Source organism: Colletotrichum truncatum (genome assembly GCF_014235925.2).
Source record: "Colletotrichum truncatum strain CMES1059 chromosome Unknown Contig_0001, whole genome shotgun sequence".
Classification (NCBI taxonomy): domain Eukaryota; kingdom Fungi; phylum Ascomycota; class Sordariomycetes; order Glomerellales; family Glomerellaceae; genus Colletotrichum; species Colletotrichum truncatum.
In genome coordinates, this window is record NW_027222398.1 from 4,759,957 (window position 1) to 4,781,338 (window position 21,382).

The 21,382-nt window shown below is 48.8% G+C and overlaps 9 protein-coding genes across 9 annotated transcripts; 3 read left to right on the plus strand and 6 right to left on the minus strand.

The window, feature by feature from the left end:
• Positions 1-104: 104 nt before the first annotated feature.
• On the plus strand, positions 105-1,051 carry CTRU02_201321 (rta1 domain-containing protein; the record flags this gene model as incomplete). The annotated part of the gene is made up of 2 exons (XM_036726354.1): positions 105-120; positions 174-1,051. The coding sequence occupies 2 exons, from the start codon at positions 105-107 to the stop codon at positions 1,049-1,051; spliced, it is 894 nt and encodes a 297-aa protein (XP_036582036.1).
• A 139-nt stretch (positions 1,052-1,190) lies between these two features.
• Positions 1,191-2,159, minus strand: CTRU02_201322 (uncharacterized protein; the record flags this gene model as incomplete). The annotated part of the gene is made up of 1 exon (XM_036726355.1): positions 1,191-2,159. One exon carries the CDS (start codon positions 2,157-2,159, stop codon positions 1,191-1,193), a length of 969 nt encoding a protein of 322 aa, XP_036582037.1.
• A 739-nt stretch (positions 2,160-2,898) lies between these two features.
• CTRU02_201323 (inorganic pyrophosphatase) lies at positions 2,899-4,258 on the minus strand (the record flags this gene model as incomplete). Its single annotated transcript, XM_070203827.1, has 7 exons — positions 2,899-3,255; positions 3,308-3,369; positions 3,422-3,488; positions 3,549-3,609; positions 3,660-3,843; positions 3,904-4,063; positions 4,127-4,258. The coding sequence occupies 7 exons, from the start codon at positions 4,256-4,258 to the stop codon at positions 2,899-2,901; spliced, it is 1,023 nt and encodes a 340-aa protein (XP_070062409.1).
• Positions 4,259-6,207: 1,949 nt separating this feature from the next.
• Positions 6,208-7,296, plus strand: CTRU02_201324 (esterase; the record flags this gene model as incomplete). Its single annotated transcript, XM_036726357.1, has 1 exon — positions 6,208-7,296. One exon carries the CDS (start codon positions 6,208-6,210, stop codon positions 7,294-7,296), a length of 1,089 nt encoding a protein of 362 aa, XP_036582039.1.
• Positions 7,297-7,627: 331 nt separating this feature from the next.
• CTRU02_201325 (6-hydroxy-D-nicotine oxidase 3) lies at positions 7,628-9,183 on the minus strand (the record flags this gene model as incomplete). Its single annotated transcript, XM_036726358.1, has 3 exons — positions 7,628-8,098; positions 8,154-8,697; positions 8,750-9,183. 3 exons carry the CDS (start codon positions 9,181-9,183, stop codon positions 7,628-7,630), a joined length of 1,449 nt encoding a protein of 482 aa, XP_036582040.1.
• Positions 9,184-11,301: 2,118 nt separating this feature from the next.
• CTRU02_201326 (uncharacterized protein) lies at positions 11,302-12,321 on the plus strand (the record flags this gene model as incomplete). Its single annotated transcript, XM_036726359.1, has 1 exon — positions 11,302-12,321. The coding sequence occupies one exon, from the start codon at positions 11,302-11,304 to the stop codon at positions 12,319-12,321; it is 1,020 nt and encodes a 339-aa protein (XP_036582041.1).
• A 602-nt stretch (positions 12,322-12,923) lies between these two features.
• On the minus strand, positions 12,924-16,830 carry CTRU02_201327 (DNA damage repair protein; the record flags this gene model as incomplete). Its single annotated transcript, XM_036726360.1, has 3 exons — positions 12,924-16,289; positions 16,361-16,540; positions 16,714-16,830. 3 exons carry the CDS (start codon positions 16,828-16,830, stop codon positions 12,924-12,926), a joined length of 3,663 nt encoding a protein of 1,220 aa, XP_036582042.1.
• A 990-nt stretch (positions 16,831-17,820) lies between these two features.
• Positions 17,821-18,549, minus strand: CTRU02_201328 (glycoside hydrolase family 16 protein; the record flags this gene model as incomplete). Its single annotated transcript, XM_036726361.1, has 2 exons — positions 17,821-17,829; positions 17,884-18,549. The coding sequence occupies 2 exons, from the start codon at positions 18,547-18,549 to the stop codon at positions 17,821-17,823; spliced, it is 675 nt and encodes a 224-aa protein (XP_036582043.1).
• An 868-nt stretch (positions 18,550-19,417) lies between these two features.
• CTRU02_201329 (uncharacterized protein) lies at positions 19,418-20,127 on the minus strand (the record flags this gene model as incomplete). Its single annotated transcript, XM_036726362.2, has 2 exons — positions 19,418-19,839; positions 19,902-20,127. The coding sequence occupies 2 exons, from the start codon at positions 20,125-20,127 to the stop codon at positions 19,418-19,420; spliced, it is 648 nt and encodes a 215-aa protein (XP_036582044.2).
• Between the last annotated feature and the right edge of the window lie 1,255 nt (positions 20,128-21,382).

Consider the following 21,382-nt stretch of genomic DNA (forward strand, 5'->3'; position numbering starts at 1 on the left):
ATATCAAAGCCTTGACCACATGTTCAAGACCACTTGGTCTCACCTTTTGTTGCCATCACCAAAAAAGAACAAGCGCTTTTAGGCGGGAACCATAATCAGTGAAGATGAGCTCACAAAGAGGTAGGCAGGACTTTTTACACCAAGGTTTATTATGTTTGCTAACAGTTCAACAGGCAGTTTCGGTCATACCGACCCGAACTTTCCCCCACCAACAGGTAGATGGGACACGCCAGTCATCATCTACGGCTACACTCCGTCCATCGCCCTCGCTGCCCTGGCCGCCGCACTCTTTTTCATCCTGCTTGTCATCCATACATGGCAGGTCACTCGCTACCGCAGCTGGTACTTCGTCACCTTCCCCGTCGGCCTCCTCTTCGAAATTGTCGGTTATGTTGCGCGTTCGCTGTCTGCGAAAAAGAATCCTTATAATCTCATCTACTTCATCCTCAACTACTTTTTCATCGTCACGGCCCCCGTCTTTCTTGCCGCAGGCATCTACACGATTCTTTCCGCTCTCATCCACCGCCTCGGCCGCCAGTTCTCACCGTTGCCCCCTAAGTTTGTCTTATGGTTCTTCATTACCTCCGATGTCATCGCAACTATTACCCAGGTCTCGGGTGCCGCATTGATTGGCGTGAAGCAGTCGAAGCGCGAGGATCCGACGACGGCGAATAATATCCTGTTGGGAGGTTTGGCGTATCAGGTCTTTGCTATTGGGTGTTTCGTTATCACGACGGCGGTATTCATCTTTAGGGCTAGGAACGTTATCAAGGAGCACAGACTGACGACATTTGTTGCTGCCTTTTCGGCGGCCACTCTGCTTGTCTACCTGCGTACTTGTTTCCGGCTTGCAGAGACTGCCGAGGGTCTAGGCGGTCACCTTTACACGAACGAGGTCTTCTTTGGTGTCCTGGAGTTCGCGCCGGTGGTGTTGGCGGTGATGCTGTTCGCGGTGTGGCACCCTGGCAGATGCGTGGCCAAGAAGGTTTCAGGCAACCTCGGGGACGTCGAGAAGTCGCGAACCCATAGTCACGATTCTGTTCAGAAGTAGAAGGGTAAAGGAGGAACGCAAGCTGATTTCTATTTTTATCCTTCGTACTCCAATCGCCTAGCAAATCTTAATATCATGTACCGCAACCAACGTCTTGGTCTCAATGTGCATCCATCGGTTCATAGCGTCGTCTGACCTCTTAATCATTATGCGTTTTAGCCGTGTTGTTCCCTCTAGCATCGACTGCTGCCCAAAGACGTTTCTCTAACTCTGTCCCCTCGCAACTGCTCTTCTGCCCAAAAGCTCCAAATCCAGGCACGATTTTGGGCTTAGATTGCAGGAAGCGCCAGCGCGCTCTAATAGTCCATTCAACAAGCCTGCGCATATCGTAGCTCTGGCAAAGGCGCCGCTCCATGGTTCGCCGAATCTTGAGTGCGGGGTCGTAAGGCAGGTTGTTGATAATCGTCTCAACATCCTTCGCCAAAGTAATAAATCCCAAAGGGACATCGTCCAGCTCTCTGCACATTGGGTAACGCTTAAGCACCTCGGCCTTTGTCTCAAAGATCAACAGGAGGAATTTCTCCAGCCATTCCTTCGCGGCGTCTTTTCCTCCATCCATCATCAGACCCTCCACGCCAACCAGCACACGCTGATGCTTGCGGAATTTGATGTTATCAAGCTCTTCATCAAACATAAACCCGGGAAGGCTGTGGAGTACGGCACGGAGGGGATGTTGGATGCGGTGTAGGGAGCGGTCCTGTTGTGGCGAGGCGGACGGGCCGTCACCGACGAGAAGGCGGTCGAGTTCTGAGGAAAGTCTGGCATCGGTGGCTTTCGTTTTCCTTTTCCCGCTAGACTTCCTCTTCTCTATACCGTTCGGTGATGCTTTAGTCGGTGTCATGGAACTCCTGGTATGTTTGGTCTTCTCATGAGTGAACCATCGGACTTTGCAGTCATTGTGACGATCTTGTCTGCTGGTCTGTCCGAGTGAATCCCTTGATGTTAAATCTGGTGAAGATAGATGCCCTTTAGATGTGTTAGGTGATGAAGCGCCGGTATTAACTGTGACTTCTTCGGCCAAAGGTGGCAAGGGATGTGTGTTAAGCTGGGTTTGACCATCGTCTATGCGCATCTGGAAATCATCCAGATCGACGGCTGATACGGCCATCACGAATACTCTTATCACCTGGTCCTCTGAGCACTTTTGAGGCTTGGCAAGATGTGTAATCAGCTCCCTCAACGGTACGTCGACGTTCTGGGACCAAAGAGGAGCAAGGGTTTGGCCTTACGCGCACCGTTAGCAAGCCAGATTGTAAGGACGGGCACGCCTGTCGCCCGCCGCAGTCGAACCAGAAGCGATGATACACGCCAAGTGAGCAAACATAGAAGGCTGCTTACTATAGTGGCAGGGTGGTAGCGAATGGAAGCCGACGTTGACAGGTTGGCACACATGGAATGTTTCAGCTACCATCGGAAAAAAGTCAGAATTAAGCTTGCGGGTAGGGCTGTGGATTTGTGGGGCCAAGGCCGGCATGTCGCCCCAAAGCCGCGAGGTGAACTCGGCAACGGAGACAATGGCCGCGAGGTGAACTCGGCAACGGAGACAATGGCGGCTCGCTAGCATTTTCCCGTACGAGAAACTGATGTGAATGTCCTTCCAAGGCCTTATTTATGTGCTATAATAACTGAAATATTGGTATAGCAATGAAGAATTTCATGTATATTCGTTGTTATCATGACATCATACAAAGTTCTAAACCGACCATGCTTTGCTAAATGACTGACTAATGTACTGAGGACGCAGGGAAATGAAGGACATAAAGGGTATCAAATTTCCTCAAGTAATGCCACAAAGCATTGAAACTCCTTCAGGCGCTAAATGATATGCGTCTTGCAAATCCCAAAATTCAGGCAGGTTGTCGGTTGAAGACAGAATCTTGAAGGCTTGAAACGTGGACCAAAGACTTGCTGCTGTCAAGATACCACCAGCCTTTGTATGCCTCGGGCTTTTCAGCAGCCGGCTCAATCCGACTCTTTCGAGGCAGTTTGAATGCCTTGGTCGTTTTCTTTTTCTTGATAAAGCTTTTCGAGATATCAGGGTGTGAAGTTTGGTTGTAGTTGATCTCGTTGGAGTCAACCTTGCCTTTAATCAGTTCTTGCCACATTTGATGACTATCTTCCAACACGCTCTTCATGAAAGTGACGTTCTGATATGTGTCGCCGACAATATCTATCGGCACATCGCCTCGGGCGACCTTGTAGTGCTGCGGGCAAAGTCAGACTATGGAACAGTGCAGATTAGCGGAGCAAGCTTACTATCCACCAGTCTTTGAAAGTCTCAAGAGTTCCTGGGCGGTATTTCTCGACATCTTCCCATGCTATGATATTGTCAGCTCAACTCTCTTTACCGAATGGTTCAGTGTCGCTCACAATTGACAAGAGAGACAAGGGGGTCCTTAATATCGATGCCCACAACCTTCCAGTCCGTTTCGTTTCCCTACGGGTCATTAGTCATAAACTCTAGAACTAGATCGTGTTTGATGGTGCAGCAGCCTACATCAGCCAAAGCCAGACCACCAAGAATCTTGACTTGTTTCACCTGACCAACGTAACCAGGACTATTAGTGAGTTAGTAAATTGACAACTTCACCAGCGATCGGAGCATTACTCTTGTCCAATGTCGAAGAGATCAACAGGGTCATTATCTCCCACAAGACCAGTGAAGTTGTGCTTGTAGTTGGGGCTCTCCCATGTTTGAGGGATAGAACCGTATGGAAACGGATATGACTTGTGAGGCCAGACGCTCTCGACAAATCGAGGAGCGCCATTGTGAGAGTCGTGATGCATGGGGTCTTTAGAATCAAATGCGTTAGCCCGATATCACAGATATACCATTTTCTGGGTGAGCCTACTCAACGGCTCGTCTCTGGCCAGCTCAGTTTTCGCATCTTGCCAGCGAGGGACTTCGACAACCAAATTCACAATCTGCTTGTCGTTCTCGTCGGGCCAGGTGGGGACATCGTTCCAAAATGAGATGGGATCACCATCTTTTTCCAGCCACATGCGCCAATCCTGAAAATAGAAAAAGTAGATTGTGAGCAAACGGCAAAAGGTTGATTTCGAGTTCCATCATACCTCGGTGTTTCGAGCTCCCACTTCTCTCAAGCTAAGCGACTTGTAGTTGAAACTCCTAATGTCATGAGGTGCAGCATCGCTCACGGCAGCCAAAGCCGCAACGGCCACGGAAAGATACGCTCTAGCAATCATTCTCAACTCTTTTTGAAAGTCAATAATAATACAGTCGAGAAGAAGAAAAACGCGACGCGAACAGTTAAGGGAATCAGTCACGCGCGAAATTGACGTATTTTGTATTCGCCCGTGGCGAACACGCCGCCCAGCCAGCATTGCGAAATCCCGCAGGGAAGTATTAACCGAAAGGGTGGCAGGTTGTGGCGAGCAGGGTTATTGAACAGGACAACTCATAGGGCAGGAGCAAGCGTGAAGGAAGGCGGCGAAAAGATTGGACGGTGACATTTCTTGGACGATGTGCATAATAATTCATGGGTTGTGTGGCAGATGAGTTGGTGGGGATTCAGTTGAATGGTCAGGGATGAAGGATTACCAGCATGGGACCAATGGTGATGGCCTGTGGCGCAACGTGGGAATTATCCCACTGTTACGATATTTTTCGTCATAACTGCGAAAGCCGGGTTGAAGTAGGGGATTCACTACGACCAACGCATCAGAAAACTTAGTTTTTAGACAAAATAATGTGCATCCACCTGCCATCGTGGCCAGATGACTTTTTTGGAACAGGGATTGTCTGGTCGTTGGCGAAGCACCTTCAAGGATGCGATGCCGCAGCCTTTTTTTGTCTTATTTTTCTGTGTGCTAGCATTAATTGAAGTTTTATATGCCGCCCACAACTTCCAACAGCAAAATAGACGCTCATCCAAATGTGACGTAAAGTATTGGCGATCTTCAATCTGTGAATCTCCCACAATAAGGGATATCGCGTTTCCAAGCATGTCTAAATAGTCCTTGGCTGTTGTAGCAACTTCCAGGGTTGCAGAGCCAAGTTTATGCGTGCCAATTTCGAAAACGCAAGCTAATTACAAGCCGGCCCAGTAATACTAGTACTAATCACCCGTAATGGAGATTGCGCAACTATATTTATACTTGGAAAATGAAGACAGCACCGTCGCCTCATGTTTAACCCTCCGGAATCCTCGCTCAACTGCCGCTTCAATTCCACACGGTTGCGGGGCCGCCCGGCCCGATCCCGGCCCTAGAGAAAATTATCCCAACAAGTCTGATTTATGCACATCACCCCCTTTTTGCCTACAGAGTCTGGGCTCCTGTCGGAGACAGAAAACAACTCAAGTCTTTTCCTGATAGGCGAATCTCCTCTTTGTGAGGCATGCAGAATTGTTTGCCAGGATACAAATAGCTCTTCATATTTCTCCCAATTAACAACACATCAATTCAAAGGTAGATGAATTTGAGACAAGATCTTAATGACATAGACTTCGGATGCAGCCGAAAATACTATACAGGACTGGTGAAAGGGTCTCCGTTAGACTTGATTGGTCTGCGACTTGAAGTAAAGAGTCAACCTGTTCGTCTCGATCCTACCTAAGCATGTGGGCCAACTCAGTTACTCTAAAAGTGATAACCCACACCTGTCGAAGTTCCTGCTGGGAGTTTGAGCGTGCAGTGTGGCTTAAGCCAGGAAGGAAAATGTCGATCTTCTCCATTCCTAATCCCATTAGCAGCTCCCTCCCCAGATCACAACACCAAGGGAATAAGTCTAATCCATTTAGAAACCACTCGACAATTTGACGCCGCAGATGAAGAATGTAGTCTGTTTGCTGGATAACGAGCAAACTCCCATTGCAACATAAAATTTCAAAACGCCGAGATGACGAGAATCATCATCAATACATCAGGCGTTGGCAAAGGTCTCCATGATTAGGTCTAAGCGCCGAGAGCTAATGACGTCGTTGACTATGGCCAAGCATAACTTCACCAAAACGAACCTATCCCACTACATCCCACTATGATATTTTGAGGCATCAAAGTAATCATGTTTTTCTTACTATCAGAGCAGTGGGTGAGGTAGTCAGAACCGAATATCGTTTAGATTCCGTTCGAATTACCCCGTAACTTGACTGCATTCTATTCCCTGCCCCTCCACCCCCATTTCCAGACGCCAAATGGAGATATCGCCACCGGATCAAACGTCCGTTAGCCATGGCAGCCCAGAAAATGCGACAGTTGCACGCGGACTCAGAATCCACGAACGACATGAGCGCCATTTAATGACAAAGCTACTTCACATTGCTTTGAGGCCTTTCAAGCCGTCGCTGACAAGACCTAAAAAAGTGGCCCCCGAGGTTGCGCGATTAAAGGCACCAAAGAAAACGCAAAAGTTGTGCACCGTCACCGAAGTGGAAATCGACGGGGTCTGGATTTACGACCTAGCATTAAAGAAGCCACTCGAGACGCAATGTCTTTCGAATGGGCAGCGTCGCCGAAGGATCGTCTATTTCGCCGGTGGTAGTTGGCAAATGCTGCCAGCAACTCAGCACTGGGCTTTCTGTACCGAACTAGTCCGCCGTTTAGACGGCACAAGAGTCACCATTGTGTCTTGTCCCCTGGCACCGAAAAATCCCGTCTCAGTAGCATTCCCACGTATTGAAAATACATACAAGAAGATTTTGGCGGAATCAACGGAAGAAGGAGAGAACGTCATCGTCGCTGGAGATAGTTCCGGGGGGAACATTGCGCTTTGTGTGGTTCTTTGGTCATTGAAACATCAGGAGCATGAGACAACGAAACCACCTGTGGCTCTTCTCGTTATCAGTCCCACTACAGATCTCCGCCATGAACTTGAAACGATCAAGCAGGTGGATAAGTTCGATCCTCTTCATACAAGTGAATGTATCAACGATACTGCAAAAACCTGGTGTCCCGGCTCTGTTGACATGCCAACTAGCGATGGAGCCGAGTCGAAAGCACAAGGAGTTGAGTGGAGCTTTGAAGATCCCCGCGTTTCTCCTATCCAAGCAGACCTCAGTTACCTCGTGCAACACGGTGTGAGCGTCCACGGGCTGACGGGTTCATATGATGTATTGGAGCCGGAAGCCGTTGTATTCAGGGACAAGTGCAAAGAGAACGGTGTTACTGGAGAGTGGCTGTCATGGAATGGTCAAATGCATTGCTTTCCTCTAGCGTTCAAGTATGGGTTGAAAGAGAGTAAGGAGGCTATGGATTGGATCGTTCATGTGCTAGAACAACATTGAGATGTGCAATATCCTAAGCAATAACCTGGAACAGTTTACCTGAGCTGTAATTAAATGTGTTTATTGTGGCATTACTGACAGACCCAAAACACATGCGATGTTAAGGGAACCCGTTGACAATCAAGACTAGTGGATTCAATAACGAACAATGCCTTTTTGTAGCCGAAAAACACTTCACAACATGTTGACCAGGTAGAGCGAATTTCCCTACGCAGTATTCAAACCCATTGCCTACTTGTTCTGATGGTTTTGTATTACATCAAGTACTCAAAAGGGCTGTTTACAGTACATCTATTGATGACTGCATATTTCTTTTTAGAAGTCTACCTTACTACTCTGCAGGTTTAATAGACTGGGTGTTCCTAAACAAATTGTTTGGATCATAGTCTTCTTTGACCCACTCCAACCTATTCAAATTACTTCCCCAGTATAGGTTTGGTGCATCAGTGCCACTGATCTCAGAATCGGGATAATTCACATACATTCCCCACGCGTTGCTACCCAGACTTTTGCTGATGCTTTGCCTAAAGCCCTGAAGCAACGAAAACCCATCTTTGGGATACTGCTGGCTTTGCGAGACGCTGTCCTTGAGCTGGAATAGAAGCATCTTGTCCCTGTGGACGTAGGCAGTGTCGGCAGGCTTCGGGCGTGTGATGGCCGAGTCACTTCCTCCATGTAAGTTCATGTGCATGAACCAGGACCGTGTCGTACTGAATCCAGTCTTGGCCACTGCTGCGACGAGTGATTCAAAGTGGGCTTTGGTGAGGGCAGGCGTGGCGATGCTTGAGGCGTAAAAGTTTTCGTGCTAGGTCCGTTAGTTGTGCTGTCTTTCTTGGAGCTGCTATTGATCTGATTACCTCGTTGTAAGTCGGAGTAGTAATGTCAATCTCCGCAACACCCGCGTAGTGCTTGATGAAGTCAATCCACCCAACCGTCTTCGAGCTTGAAACCTTCACGCCTAATTTGGTAAGAAGAGGTTGGATAGCCGTTCGAAATGCTGCGTCTTCACCGACGTAAGCTCCGTTCAGATAATACCCGTCATTGTTGAATGTGACTGCCATGGTCAACTCCGCTGGCATGCTCTTTGCGAATTCTTGGGCATCCAACAGAACCTGAGGCGCTTTTTTGGCATCCCAGGTTAGGTCAATGTCGAAATAGGTCATTTTCTCAGGGGCGGCAAACGTGTTGAACTCGAATTCGGCTACGATTACCATCGATGAACCTGCTCCGCGAATCGACCAGAAAAGGTTGGGTCGCTCAGTTGCTGAGCAGCGCGTGATGGTACCATTTGCAAGCACAACAGTTGCGCCTCTGATCCAGTCCGTGGCAAGGCCGTATTTTCGAGATACCATGCCATGTCCTCCATGCAGAGCGTGGCCACCGACACCCACACTGCGGCAGATTTAGCCATGTATCGCTTGATCATGATGAATGCAAACAAGAAGGTACTTACGCTGGACAAGTGCCATGAGAAATAGCCCTTTTGCCTTGAGCATATAATTGCGTCGCAACATGCCCTAAACGCGCACCAGCTTGAACTTTGGCAGTTCCATCACTTGCGACAGTGACCGCATACATTCGGTCTAGGTTGATCACCAATTGGCCATCTTCACTACCGAAACTAGAGGCAGTGTAACTGTGACCACCACTCTTGGCACTCACACTGACGCCATTTTTGGCGCCGCAGGTTACTGCAGAAGAGATTTGTGAGACTGTGGTAGGGATGGCGACGACGAGGGGTTTGTAAGGAAGACGGAGGTTGTAAGCGGTTGGAAGTGAAGAGGCGATGGGGACGGAGGCGGTCCGAAGGCAGGCTTTGAGGTCCTCAAGGTTTGGCGCCGAGAGGACCAGGGAGGCTTGCAGAATGAAAGCGACACCAATGTGCATTTTGACGTTCAGAGAAGCTTTGGGTCAACGCTGAATCAAGTCCCAGTAAGCCTGGCTGAAGTGAAACCAATCCACCGAACAACCAATCCTTTTATATTCCGCCATTCAAATCTCGGCGTCTAGGTTGACATGCAGGCTTACTATGCTATCATAAACACGCAAGATCTGCGACCAACGCCAAGAAACTAAGTATCCATCAGCTGAGTGGGTGACAACTACTCACCCGATGGCTGCAGAGAACCGCACAACCTTCGACCAAGTGCGACTCTCCTCCGTCCTTTTCTCCGCATAGCGGCAAAGGATTTTCATTCCGTTCATACTTTCGACTCCTTCAATGCAGGTCGATTGTGCCTGCATGTCAGCTCGTATATGCGTGTCTCAAGAAGTGTCATAATTGATTGGTCGAGAACCAATTGCATCAGATGGAAGTGGCGCCGGGTGCCTTAACAATCTGAGCATTTCGATCGGGTTTAGTGCTCAGAGCCGCCCGTGAGCTTTGTCAGGCTACGATCTGATAATCCTCCGATTTGAGATTTCATCTACACGACATTCCGTATTCAGCAATTTTCCTCCTGCGACAGTGTTTAGTGTCCGAAGTTTTCATCTTCTCTGCCGGGGACAGGGCCTCAAGTTGGCATGGGAATAGCTTATAAGGTATTTCATGTAAGGACTGTCCTCTCTTCATTGCTGAGGCGAAAGCAGAGAAGTCCTGCAAGTCCTCGTCCGATCGAAGAAAGGTCACGTCTTCTCTGAAAGAATAAACTGCATCTCGGTAAACCGTTGCTACTGTAGTTGGTGCCCATTTTCTTGCTCCTTATTAAGAGCATGCAACCTGCCTAACAATTCCAAGGACCAGGTGATAGACGTGGCTTCCTTTTAGCTACAATCCATCATCTGGGTACAGTAATTTATTTCATCATGCCTGTAGCCTTTTTGGTAAGGGTTGGGTCCAGAAGGCTGTTTAAACAGTCGTAACATGCATTTATTCATTTCACTACACATTGCTCGTCATATTGTGTAGTTGTGTGATGATCTTATGTTAAAGATAGGCATGATGTTGATGTAATGGTTCGCTGTGCTTGTTAGGCGCTTTACCTGAAAGGTCAGTCTGCCTAAAAGCCATAAACAGTCTACTTATGAGAAATCTACTGCCTTGACGACTCGCCCTAGAGCAATGCTAGTTTAACTTGACTATCTGGTAAAGTTACGAAATTGGACAGGTTTTGATAATGATGTTATCAAAATACATGACACCCTCGCTTAATTCAAATCAATCGCCCTTTTCAATCAATCTTTATCAGTTATGAAGTTCCATCTTCATTTCTACGCTGAGAATATGTCCACACATTACAAGCCTTACCATGCCCGAGATACTATGACATCTGTGATTAGAAAGAAAGCAAAACTACTAAAATTGGTTGGATTTGATGGAACATTCTGAATGGCAGGAGATCATAATCGTATTGTGATTTTCGTTATGCCATAATACAATAATTACATGTACTGTGAACCTCGCTGAGTGTTCACCGAGTGATCATTCGAAATGACAACTTTATTTGATGGGGATCAACCCTCGCAGGTTGCTCAATGGCATTACAGTCAAGCAATTTCATCATCTCAGCCAAAGCAAGCACCATATGATGGCAATGCTATCAGACAGTTGGAAGGGAGTACCTGGAGGGTCAGAGCCCCGGAGAACCCTGGATTGCGGTCTACCTGGGTAGTCCAATTAAGCTCCTTGAGCCTACAGCGGTGCTGAATCTGTTGGGTAGAGGTTTCTCCGATAGAATAAGCTTTCAAGGGTCCAACGGTTGACAACCCTTAAACCAAAAGACTCAGGAACTATCACGATGAGGAGCCTTGTTTCGGAGATTGTAAAGGAAGACGATATAAATACGTCCCCATATCCCGCAGAACCTTTCTCTCCAGTCTTTTTTCTCTCATCTCTCATCGTACACAGCTTTCTGTCTTTCGTCACCAGCTCAAGTATTCATCGAATCATTATCAAACCAGACCCAATCCAACCATACAGCTCAATCATTCATCGACTCGTTGTCAAACCACACCCAATTCAATCGACCCAATCCAACACCACAAAGTTCTCAGTCATCAGTCAAAATGCCTATCCTCAAGCCCACCGCTGTTTCTTCCAAGAACATTCGCATCGAGATTGTTCCCAAGAAGACCAGCCCTGCTATCAACCAGAAGCAGACCACCACCACCACACCCAAGCCCATTGCCGCCGGGGTCAAGAAACTCACCACCAAAAAAACCTCTCCGCTTTCTCCTCAGACTGCGAAGATTTCCAAGCAAAAGAAGAGCAAGCTGACCATGACGGCTAAACTCATGCGCGGAACAACCACGACCAAGAACAACTTGGTCAGCTGCGGCTTCATGCCCCTTGGCGTGATGGCAGCACCCACTCCACAGGCCCCCTATCGTCTCCTCACGCCACCCCTTGTACCCTCCATAGAGTCCAAGGTCGAGATTGAGACGAAGGCTGAGCCGACCAACCAGAAAAAACAAAAAAAACCGAGACTCCAAGCTGGAAAAGCTAGGACTCTCGCGAGTTTCACCCCAAGCCCAACTCTAACAGAAACCCGGGAACACAACCACTACCACAACAACAACCAAACAACGACGGAAGAGCTCTTCGAGTCTTCCCTCCGTTCCCTGCCCGGTTTCGCCTTTGGGCTCCCAATCCACCTCGCAGACGCCCGTAAGACGGCTCTCGCAAAGGCATTCGGCTTCGGCAAGAAAAACGGCAACCCCAGAGCAGACGAACAACTCCAGCGCTTCGCCACAGAAGTCCTGGCCCTCTGCGTGGCACGCGGCACCAACTACAACTACAACAACAAAGCCCGCGCTCTCGCCATGGGGATTGCAGAAGAGGACCGCGAAGGTTACTTCTTCTCTGAAATCTGCGTCGCCCTCGACTCTCTACACAAGGACGACAAGATGTGGGTCGCGGGCTATGGCATCGCCGCCTTGGGATTCACGGATCTCAAGGTCTTTGCCGAGCTCCTCCTGGACGGCAGACTGAACTACCAAATCGAGAACATTTACAACGACGACATCGACTTGAAGACTGAGCTGACGGAAGTAACGGATCGCTGGGTGGAGATCATTTCGCAGTAAAGTTCTAAAGGCAGTTGATGCAAACAGACTCGGAGTCAAATGGAAAGTCTGGTCGCTCCTTCGAACATGGTTGACTCAAAGTGATGCAAACAGACTGGGATCGCGAAAGCGAAATGTAAAGTCTGGTCACTTTTTTTATTTTTCATATGGGAGGGCAAAACCAACTGTCCTGAAGGCAAGTAATGCAAACAGACTCGGAGCGGAATGGAAAGTCTGGTTACTTGCCTCGAATATGTTAGAGGGCAAGTAAGCCCTGGAGGGTTTGAAACTCGAAGCTTAGACAAAGATGCATAATGTCTGGTGATGCAAACAGATTAGGAGTGTTAAAATGGAAAGTCTGGTCACTTGCTTCAAACATCGTCCGTGTCTACAATTTGTGCCATGTGATTAGTTTGTGTGCGTTTAAAACTGTGAGCTTTTGCCCTTCTTGATCCATTCGTACGTTACACATGCCTCCAAACCAACTTGACGACAAAACCGTCCCACCGCGCGAATGGTATCATTCCAATGTTTCCTCCACCAACCAACGCCATGAAAATCCCGCTCCCTGTCGGCTCTTTTTTAAAAACTCATTTAGTAATACAGTTGCAATGTGACATAACTCATGCCTCCAGTTCGCCCTCTTCAATCATCCGGCCCAGGATCAGACTCTGTATAACCAGCTCGTTGCTGAGAGTTCTGATCTTCTTTGGCGGTGGCGCTGCATCATCTTGCACGAACGCCGCAACCCTCTTTCTCTTCTTTGATGGCACTGGCTCTGAGGTAGCGGTAATAAACAGTTTCTCTTCGTTTCCAGTGTGCTCATCAACGTAAACCCAATCAAAGGGTTCGCTCAAAAGTTCGCGATTCTTCAGCATATCTCTGGCTTCCTCAAGACTATAGGCCCGTGAGAGTGTAGCACCCAAAACATGTGCGAGGAAGACGTACGGCATCTTCTTGTCCTCAGCCCGGGACTTCTTCATCACAAGCAGAATCTTGCTCCCCTCCAACATCTTTGGTCTACGCTCGACAACATCAACAAGCCTTGCCTCTGTGGCGGGATAGGGTGCTAAATAGCGAGACCGGATCGCATCACGGAGAAAGGTGGACTGCCCTGCACATAACAAATAAGGAAGCCAGTCCACCACGGCTCCTTTGGCGACACAAGTAGCTACCCATCGGTCTGAGATGCAAGGCAGCCCCAGTGCAAGTGCTTGCATATATTTAACTTTGCGAGAATGACCGTCGGCGATCAAGGCAGTGAAGCCCAAGGTCTGTGCCCAAGGCGTCAATGTCAATGGGCTCTCCTCTGCAGTATCTGACGCCGGACTGGTTGACCTGCTCTTCAGTGCTGTTGGCTCGAATAGCTCATCGAAGCCATTGTCTAGAAGGTGCCCGCCAGCCTGAACTATCATTCGTTCGATATCGCGACTCTGTCCCAGGCGGTGTTCGTATTGGTCAGTCTTTTCACCTTCCTTTTTGGACTGAAAAGAAATCGCAAAAACCATGCCAGAGAAAATTTTGGCACCGGTACTATCTCTGGAAGTATGCGACAACATTGAGAGTCGGCTTCCTCGCGCGGTATGTCTTGGAGGTTGGATCATACTGTTTTCGAATCCGGTGACAGATGGCGATCGAGTCAGCTCGTCGGTGGATGCTGAATCGAGACGTGTGTTCCTGCGGACTTGTCTTCTTGTTCCAGGTTTTGCCACTCGTGACCCATTTGTGACTGTTCTCAAAGTCTTTGTGGTCCGACGTCCTCTTGTCGAGCTGCCGGGGGAAAGCGGTGGAAGTTCAACCGATTCTTGAGTCGCTGGCGACATCTTGTCTGATGGTACGGGTGTGGTCGTAAGCACGCTCAGCGTTGATGTTGAGCCGGGGGGCTCGACAGTAGGTGAGCCGGGAACATATGGTGTTGATGGGTTCTTGTTCTCTTCCACCTCCTGGCCCACGATTACCGAAGTCTGTCTGCTCTTGGCTCGAGGCTGCAGTATTGGAGGCGAAGACGGAAGTGGGGGTTCCTCCTCCGTAACAGGAGCATTTTCTGGAGCAGAAGAGTCCGCAGGGACTGGCGCCGATTGTATCAAGATCGGGCCCCTTGCGGTGGGAGTTTCAGTTGGCACTTCATTCGTGATAGTAGTGCCTGCTTCCTCGGCTCGGGTCGGCATGGAGGAAGTATTAGCGCTGGCAGCGTTGTTCAACGACTGAGCCTTGAGGGTTGGCCGTGGTTTGCGGCTGGATCTGCGTGAGGGTTGTGGTAGAGCAGATTTGATAACATCCGGGTTGGGAGATTCTTCCACGCGGATTTCCTTCATCTTATCAGCGGCACTCGGAGAAGGGGTAGTATTTTTGACGGCTTCAGAACTAGGTAACATCAACGGCTCGTCTGAAGAGGCTCTAGCCCTTGCTGCGGGACGAGACTGGGTGTTATTAGGGCTAGTTTCTGGAATTAGGTCCTTTGCCCGTGAGCTATTGCCCGAACTCTCAGCGTCTGGCACGACGGTAAAAGGAACAGACTTCTGGGTAGCGCCAGTGCTGTCAGGGACCGCCTCGTTGCTAGATACTAGTCCCGGTTTCGCCCTGCCACCTGGCTCAGCAAGATCGGGCGATAGTGTTGTGTAGGGCTGTTGTGCCGCCGTCTGGCCCTGAGAATCCGCGACGGTGAATTCGTTGACATCATTGTCAGATGCAGCTGAGTCGTCTTCGATTCTTTGCGTATCATAACGCTTTGGTGGAGTCTTAGGCTTCCTTGTTGCTGAAGGGGCATCGAACGACCGACGCGCATTGCGCCGTCCAACGCCAATGCTTGTCAGCTGCTTCGCTGCGGCCTCCTGCTTCGATGCCGCGAGTCTCCTTCGCCTCATGGCAACGGCCATGTCGTCGGAGTCTTCCCCGGATAACATACCATCGCTCTCAGTACTGGTGAGTTTTCTTTTTTGTGAATCAACCATATTTTCGTATTTGTCCATAGGCTCTGCTCTTGCTCTTGCTTTGACAGGGGCAAACTCTGGTGACTCAGGCACCGTACCATCATCCTGCGGTCCGCTATTGCTCGGGCTGCAATCCCTGTTATCACGACTAGTCGGTTCGACCCTCATTGCCCGTGGGCTAGACGAGACCAGAGGGGAAGTGACGTTGTACCGGTTCTTAAGCGGGGACGTCTCGACAATATTGGGTGAAATAGAGTTATGGGCGTACACGTGTGGCGATGGTCTTGAGGATGTTGGGCTGAAGCGCTTGACAGCTGACGAGAACTGGGTCTGCCCAAACAGCTGAGACCCTACCAATGCAGGATCACCAAGTTTCTGCATGCCGGCAAAGGGATTCTGGGGCTGCGCTGGGGTTTGTGGCGGGGGTGCTGTGGGTGGAAGGAGCGGCTCGCCATCCTGACGTTGTAGAGAAGAGTGCTGCTGAGAGCTAGACCTGCGCCAGTGGCCTCTGCCAGTTGCTGGAGCGGCATCGTCCGGAATCGAGGAGGGCTCTTCGTCAACCTGAGTGTCATCTTGAATCAGGTGGCTGAGGTTGCCGAAGTTAACAACGCCCGAATCGTCAACAGGGATGGTATTGTGCTCGGTCGCCGGATCTTGAGAGATGGGACTCGTCTGAACGAAGGAAGGACCATCATAGTAGTTTTCGTAGTCTCGATCGTCATTATCTTGAGTAGGCGATTGCTGCGACACGTCCATTGTGACCTTCTTGCGGGACAAAGGTCGCGAAGGTCGAGGCGGGACATTGACTTTCTCGAGAGGCCCAGAGATTTCGTCGACGGAGCATGATGCGGGGATGGAGGCGGGCAGAGGGTCTATCGCGTCGCCATCGAGGTTCGGTGCCAGCGGCGGCTCGAGAAAATTTGTTTCGTCAGAGGGATCAATCGGCACTGAGGATGCAGATGTTATCTGGGGATCTGGGTCGCGATGATCTTGGCCTGTGGTATCCGTAGCGGCAACAGCTGGTAACGCGACCGATAGGCCGTCGCGAACAAAGTCCTGCTGGGGTAAACGATTAGGTCAGTGCCATCCTGGTGACTGATCCCTGTTATCAAAGTGGGGGTATCACCAACCACGTTTCCGGTGCCTGTGGCTGACGGCGCGGTGCTTGGTATCGGCTGGGGAATAAGCTGACTGGCAGCGTGGCTGGAAGGATCAGAGTGGACAGTTGAGGGCGGATCGCGACGCCTTTTGCTGCCTCGATGAGTCTGCTTTGACGATGTTGAGAGTGGCCTCGGGGGCGAGCTGCTTGTCTATGTTGAAGCCCAAATGAGTTAGCGTCGGTCGCAACATGGCCTGTATCGTCGCAGTGCTAAATGTTGCAATTAATCCCACTGCCAGCAATGCCCCAAACACGTCCAGGGCAGGCAGAAAGCGCCTCCACTTGGAGTAACGCCACAGGAAAAAGCAAAAATGCCATACGTACCACGCCGATCCCATACAAAGTCTTGTATTGGTCCAGAATGAACTGGCTGTCTTGAGAATCATTTTCTCCTTCAAGGGCCTTTTTCTCAGCCTCTGCCAGACTCTTTGATCGCGTCATTGTCGTCGCGCATCATCATCCAGGGGAAGGTGAGTGACGCGAGATGAGACTGTGAATGGTGTAAAGTGGGTGGGGAGGCTTAAGCCTTCGCAATCAAGCGGAATCGTCACGACGCGATCCAGACACCAAGTCACATGACTTTAATGGCTCACATGGATCCACTCTTATGTACAGCATAATAATGTGCACCTTATTATGCACCTTGTCATTCACCATAAGTGAGACATCAGGTGCACAATGCCCCGACGTTTTAGGTTCCATCAACTGGATATTAAAATTCCATTAATCAAAAATAGTAATTAAGAAACTTTACCTAGATAAGTATTTTGGATTGTGGGCAAAGTCCCTGGAATCAATACAAATGTTGCTTGTTTACTGATTTCGTCAGCCATTTGCTTCTGATTAACATGGACTTTTGCGCAAGAGAATCTGCCGTTGTTAGAGTGCCTTATTCTATGATTGTTCAAGAAAATAGGTTTTTTTTTTTTTTTTTTTTTTTTTTTTTTTTTTTTTTTTTTAAATACAACAGAAACGTTCTAAGTGCGTTGCTCAGCGTCAATCTTGTTAGACAACCACAAAGTACCCATGGTTCCATTGTTTAAGCGTGAGAATGTCGTGAATAGGCATACAAGATTAACAATCAAATCACTTACAGCGAATAACAGAAAACAACAGGGAAGGCAAGAGGTCATAGACTTTCAGAATGATAATATTGTCCCTTTGGTCATTTACTAATCATAGGGTGGTGTATGTACACAGGACGTAGTGGCCAGATTATTGTAAATACAACATGAGATGAACATATAAACATGAAATCACCACAACCCGATCATCCGTCGTACTCAGTGTTGTGGCTGATGACCTCGAGGTTGCGCACCTGGTATTCAGTATCTATCGTTCGTTAGCAACGCTGGCAATAGAGTTGAGGCAGGCTTATCATTCATACTTCCACTAGGACCGGGAGCGCCGGAAGAACCTTCCATTTGCAGATTAATGATACTTTGAGTAAGGTCAGTAATGTGTTTAGCTGAGTGGGGATAAGGCATTAACTCACAGCCACATTGGCTTTCCGGTATAACCGGCACCGGTCTGAGTGGCGACCAGCTTGCCGTCCATGTAGAATTTGATCTGGACGTCCTTTCCGTTCAGATCTCTTGTTTGAACATTGATCTTATGGAAGCTGCCTGGGTCTGGGTAATCAACATCCTTCGCGGCAACCACGGAGCTCGTGTTGAATGTGTTGAAGCTGATCTTTCCGCTACCCTTCCACTCAGCCATATCGATCTCGGGAGGCCAGCCATGGACGGCTGTCAGCCAGAAAGCGGGCCATGTGCCCCTAGTAGTCGTTGCCTTCAGTTCAGCACTATAGTCGTAGCCGCCGCCGCTCGTGACGTTAAAGGGATGCTTGGCGTAGACTGCACCGCTGAAGTAGTTGATTGCGATCTTCTTGCCGCCATGTGACGCTGGCGGCTGTCCAGTGACCTTTTTAGCAGTCAATGTGAGCACGCCGTTGCTGACCTGAATATTCGTCTTGTTCATACGCGCCGAGCCATTGTGGTCGGTTCCCCAAGGATAGTAGGGTTTCCAGTATGTGTCAAAGGTCGACTGCGAGTCAAAGCTTGTCTTTGGAATGATGGTCTGGACGCCGCTGACTGGGGCCACATCGGCCACCAGCAGCGCACTGCTGAATAGGAGGGCTGCTCGGTTGAACCAAACCATTTTCGAATGAATGAAAGAGGGAAAGCCGTAAATCAAAAGGTTCGTGTGACAGGACCGTCCGAACTAATAAGGCCTGGAAAGCAACCAGACCCGGGGCTCTTAAATAGCTCCGGCAATACCAGCTTCATATTGACAGCAATCGGATAATGGGAATAGATAGTTTGGCATCATGCCCTTGCTACGCACCCCCGAGAAGCCTCGAGATAAATTAAGTGGACTCCACAATGGCAGGTAACAACCAACCGCGTCCGATTGAAACCAATACTGGAAAGCATCGAAACACTCCGTTGCAGGGGGCCCATGACGGCCAAATAAACCCAAACGTAGAAGCTTTCCTCGAAATGCCGTTTTTCCATATTATTCACGCTAAGCCAGGTGTTGAAGTCATAGGTGTGCAAGCACTCAGGGGCCATCTTTTCAAAAGGTATATTGCAGTAAGACTCAACACTAATTAATGCGTAAAGTCGAAACTTTGTTTAAAAGACAGCGCGCAACCCTTGCGTTATTTTTGAAATAACCTGGTCACTTATCAACCTGCTGTTCCAACATACATCCACGCGGTTGCGTCATCGCATTGACAGATGACCTGGAGTGGGCTCGCCATCCATAAGAAAGGAAAGATATAGCAAGACGATCAGGTTTACAAGCAAATTAATAAATATCATCCGCTGCTAATTGTCTTCCATTGTACTTACATAACGCCTTATTCCATTCTCCAGACAATAGGCGCGTACTCTTACGTCAACTATCTGAGACTCATGCAAGAGACATAGGCTGCTTCTTGTCATGTCATTAACTGTCGGGGATTTCGTCCAGCACTAAATTACTCATGTGTATGTTATGTATATGTGGCTATCTAGACATTACCTTATGAACCGCCAAAATCACTCTGTAACCATTCCACCACCCTTGAGTTTGGGGTGCTCTTCGACTTGCGGGAACGCCCGGGCTTGCGATCCCATATCAAAGTCGTGCCGCCTGACTTATGGTTCGGCAGCTTGACCTTGATACTCTGTGAGTTCACATCGATAATGGCAGGAATCCTGGGGCCCGATGTCCTTGGTTTCGTACAATCTGGGTAGCCTGCGTTCTGGGTCATGATTGCTCTACTATCAACATTGTACCTGCTCTGGGCTGCAATGCCTGGATGCCGAGAAGAATGATGGTAGCCCGGCTGTATTCTGGTATCAAGAGATGAACGATGCCAACCGCGAGGCACTGGTACAACTGCTTGAGAGGCTTGATAGCAATGAGAAGACTGCGGCGGGGAAAAATCCCATTCCATTTCGCCTAGGAAACAAGCCTCGTCAGCCGATAAGCCATAAACTAGAGAATCAATTGGGGATGCCAACCTGAGAAGCCTATTCGATTTCTAAAGTAAAACCCCCTCCCTTCGTCATCAAGAGTCCATGCCGACCACGGACCTGCAACGGGCACAGGATATCGCTGGATTGCCGTTACATTTGGCCTTGCCTGTATATGAGGTGGTGGCGGCTGCTGTGGGAGCGCAGCCCTCAAGACCACGGCTTGTCGAGTATCTGGGTTCGGAAAGTTTCTTTGATGATTGTATTGTTGCATCATCTTTAAGTATAGTTTGTGAGAAAGTTGACGTTTGGCGTCTTCCTTGTCCCACAACTACCTAGAGTGGAAGAAGAGATGCTTGCGCAGATTTCAGTAGTCGTTCTTCGTGCTAATCTGTAAAACACATTGTTGTAAAAGGGTTATACCTTCAAAACTGCGGGAGTGTCTGTGGAAATCTTCGGCTTAAAAGCCTCAAACCACTTTTGTGCCGCCTATCACGTCCACAGCTGGATGGTCAGGCTGCATCATAAGCAGCTAAACTAGAGCATGGCATATGTGAGGCCGCCTCACTCTACGTAAGGCAGCTATGCACTCGAACACGCAACAAAGGACGTGACTAGACGCACCGAAATTGAATTGTCCAATTAAATCACAACCGCCATTAGTTCTCAAATGCACCTCGACATATTGGACGCACCAATGTATAAGTCGCAGAATAGGCTGCAAATCGGAATTCGCAGTGCGTTATTGACGCACAGCCTGCTGCCTGGTTCGTTACGCCTCATTTACCACGGGCGTCCCAAGTCCATTTCCACATAAGCCAGTCAATGCATCTACTGCATGCCATATGATCCTGGATGAGACTGGTCATATTACTGAAGATTTCTGATATAAAGCCACCTGGCTGATCTGACTGTGAGTTAGACCTGCTTCCCACGAACGGAGCGGTTGGCATGGACGAATCAGTTTCCGCTTACGCTGATGGCGAACTACCAACGCCTGGCTGCCCAACTTGGCAGACTGATTGCCTGACGCCACATAAAATCACTCCAATTATTGCTCTCTCACCATTTTCTAAACACTAAAATGCCAAAATGGGTGACCAGCGAAACCAAACCATCAGAAATGACTATCCTAGTCCACACAGCCCGCATCTGCCTTGCGGCACGTGTTTGATTTTGGGGGCCGTACCATGTGAAAACGAGATGTCGAAAATGTATCATCGTAAACTTAGCTGGGAAGAAAACAATTCATATATCAAAGCAATATAATCTCTTCAGAATTCATGTCTGAAATGAAGTAGGTTTTGGAGATGCAGAAAGCCAACTGACTGGCTATGAACTCAGAATGTAAAGCCGCTCGTTTGCAAGTACCAGGGACAACATATTCCCCTAGCGGCCTACGTAACATGTAATTATAAATACCGATAGTTGGTGTTGGTTGGTTTATTTATCGCCTGCATGTAATCACAACTCACATGGCTTACGATACTCTGGGTGAAAATATAAATCGTTTATGCTGAGAAAAGTCC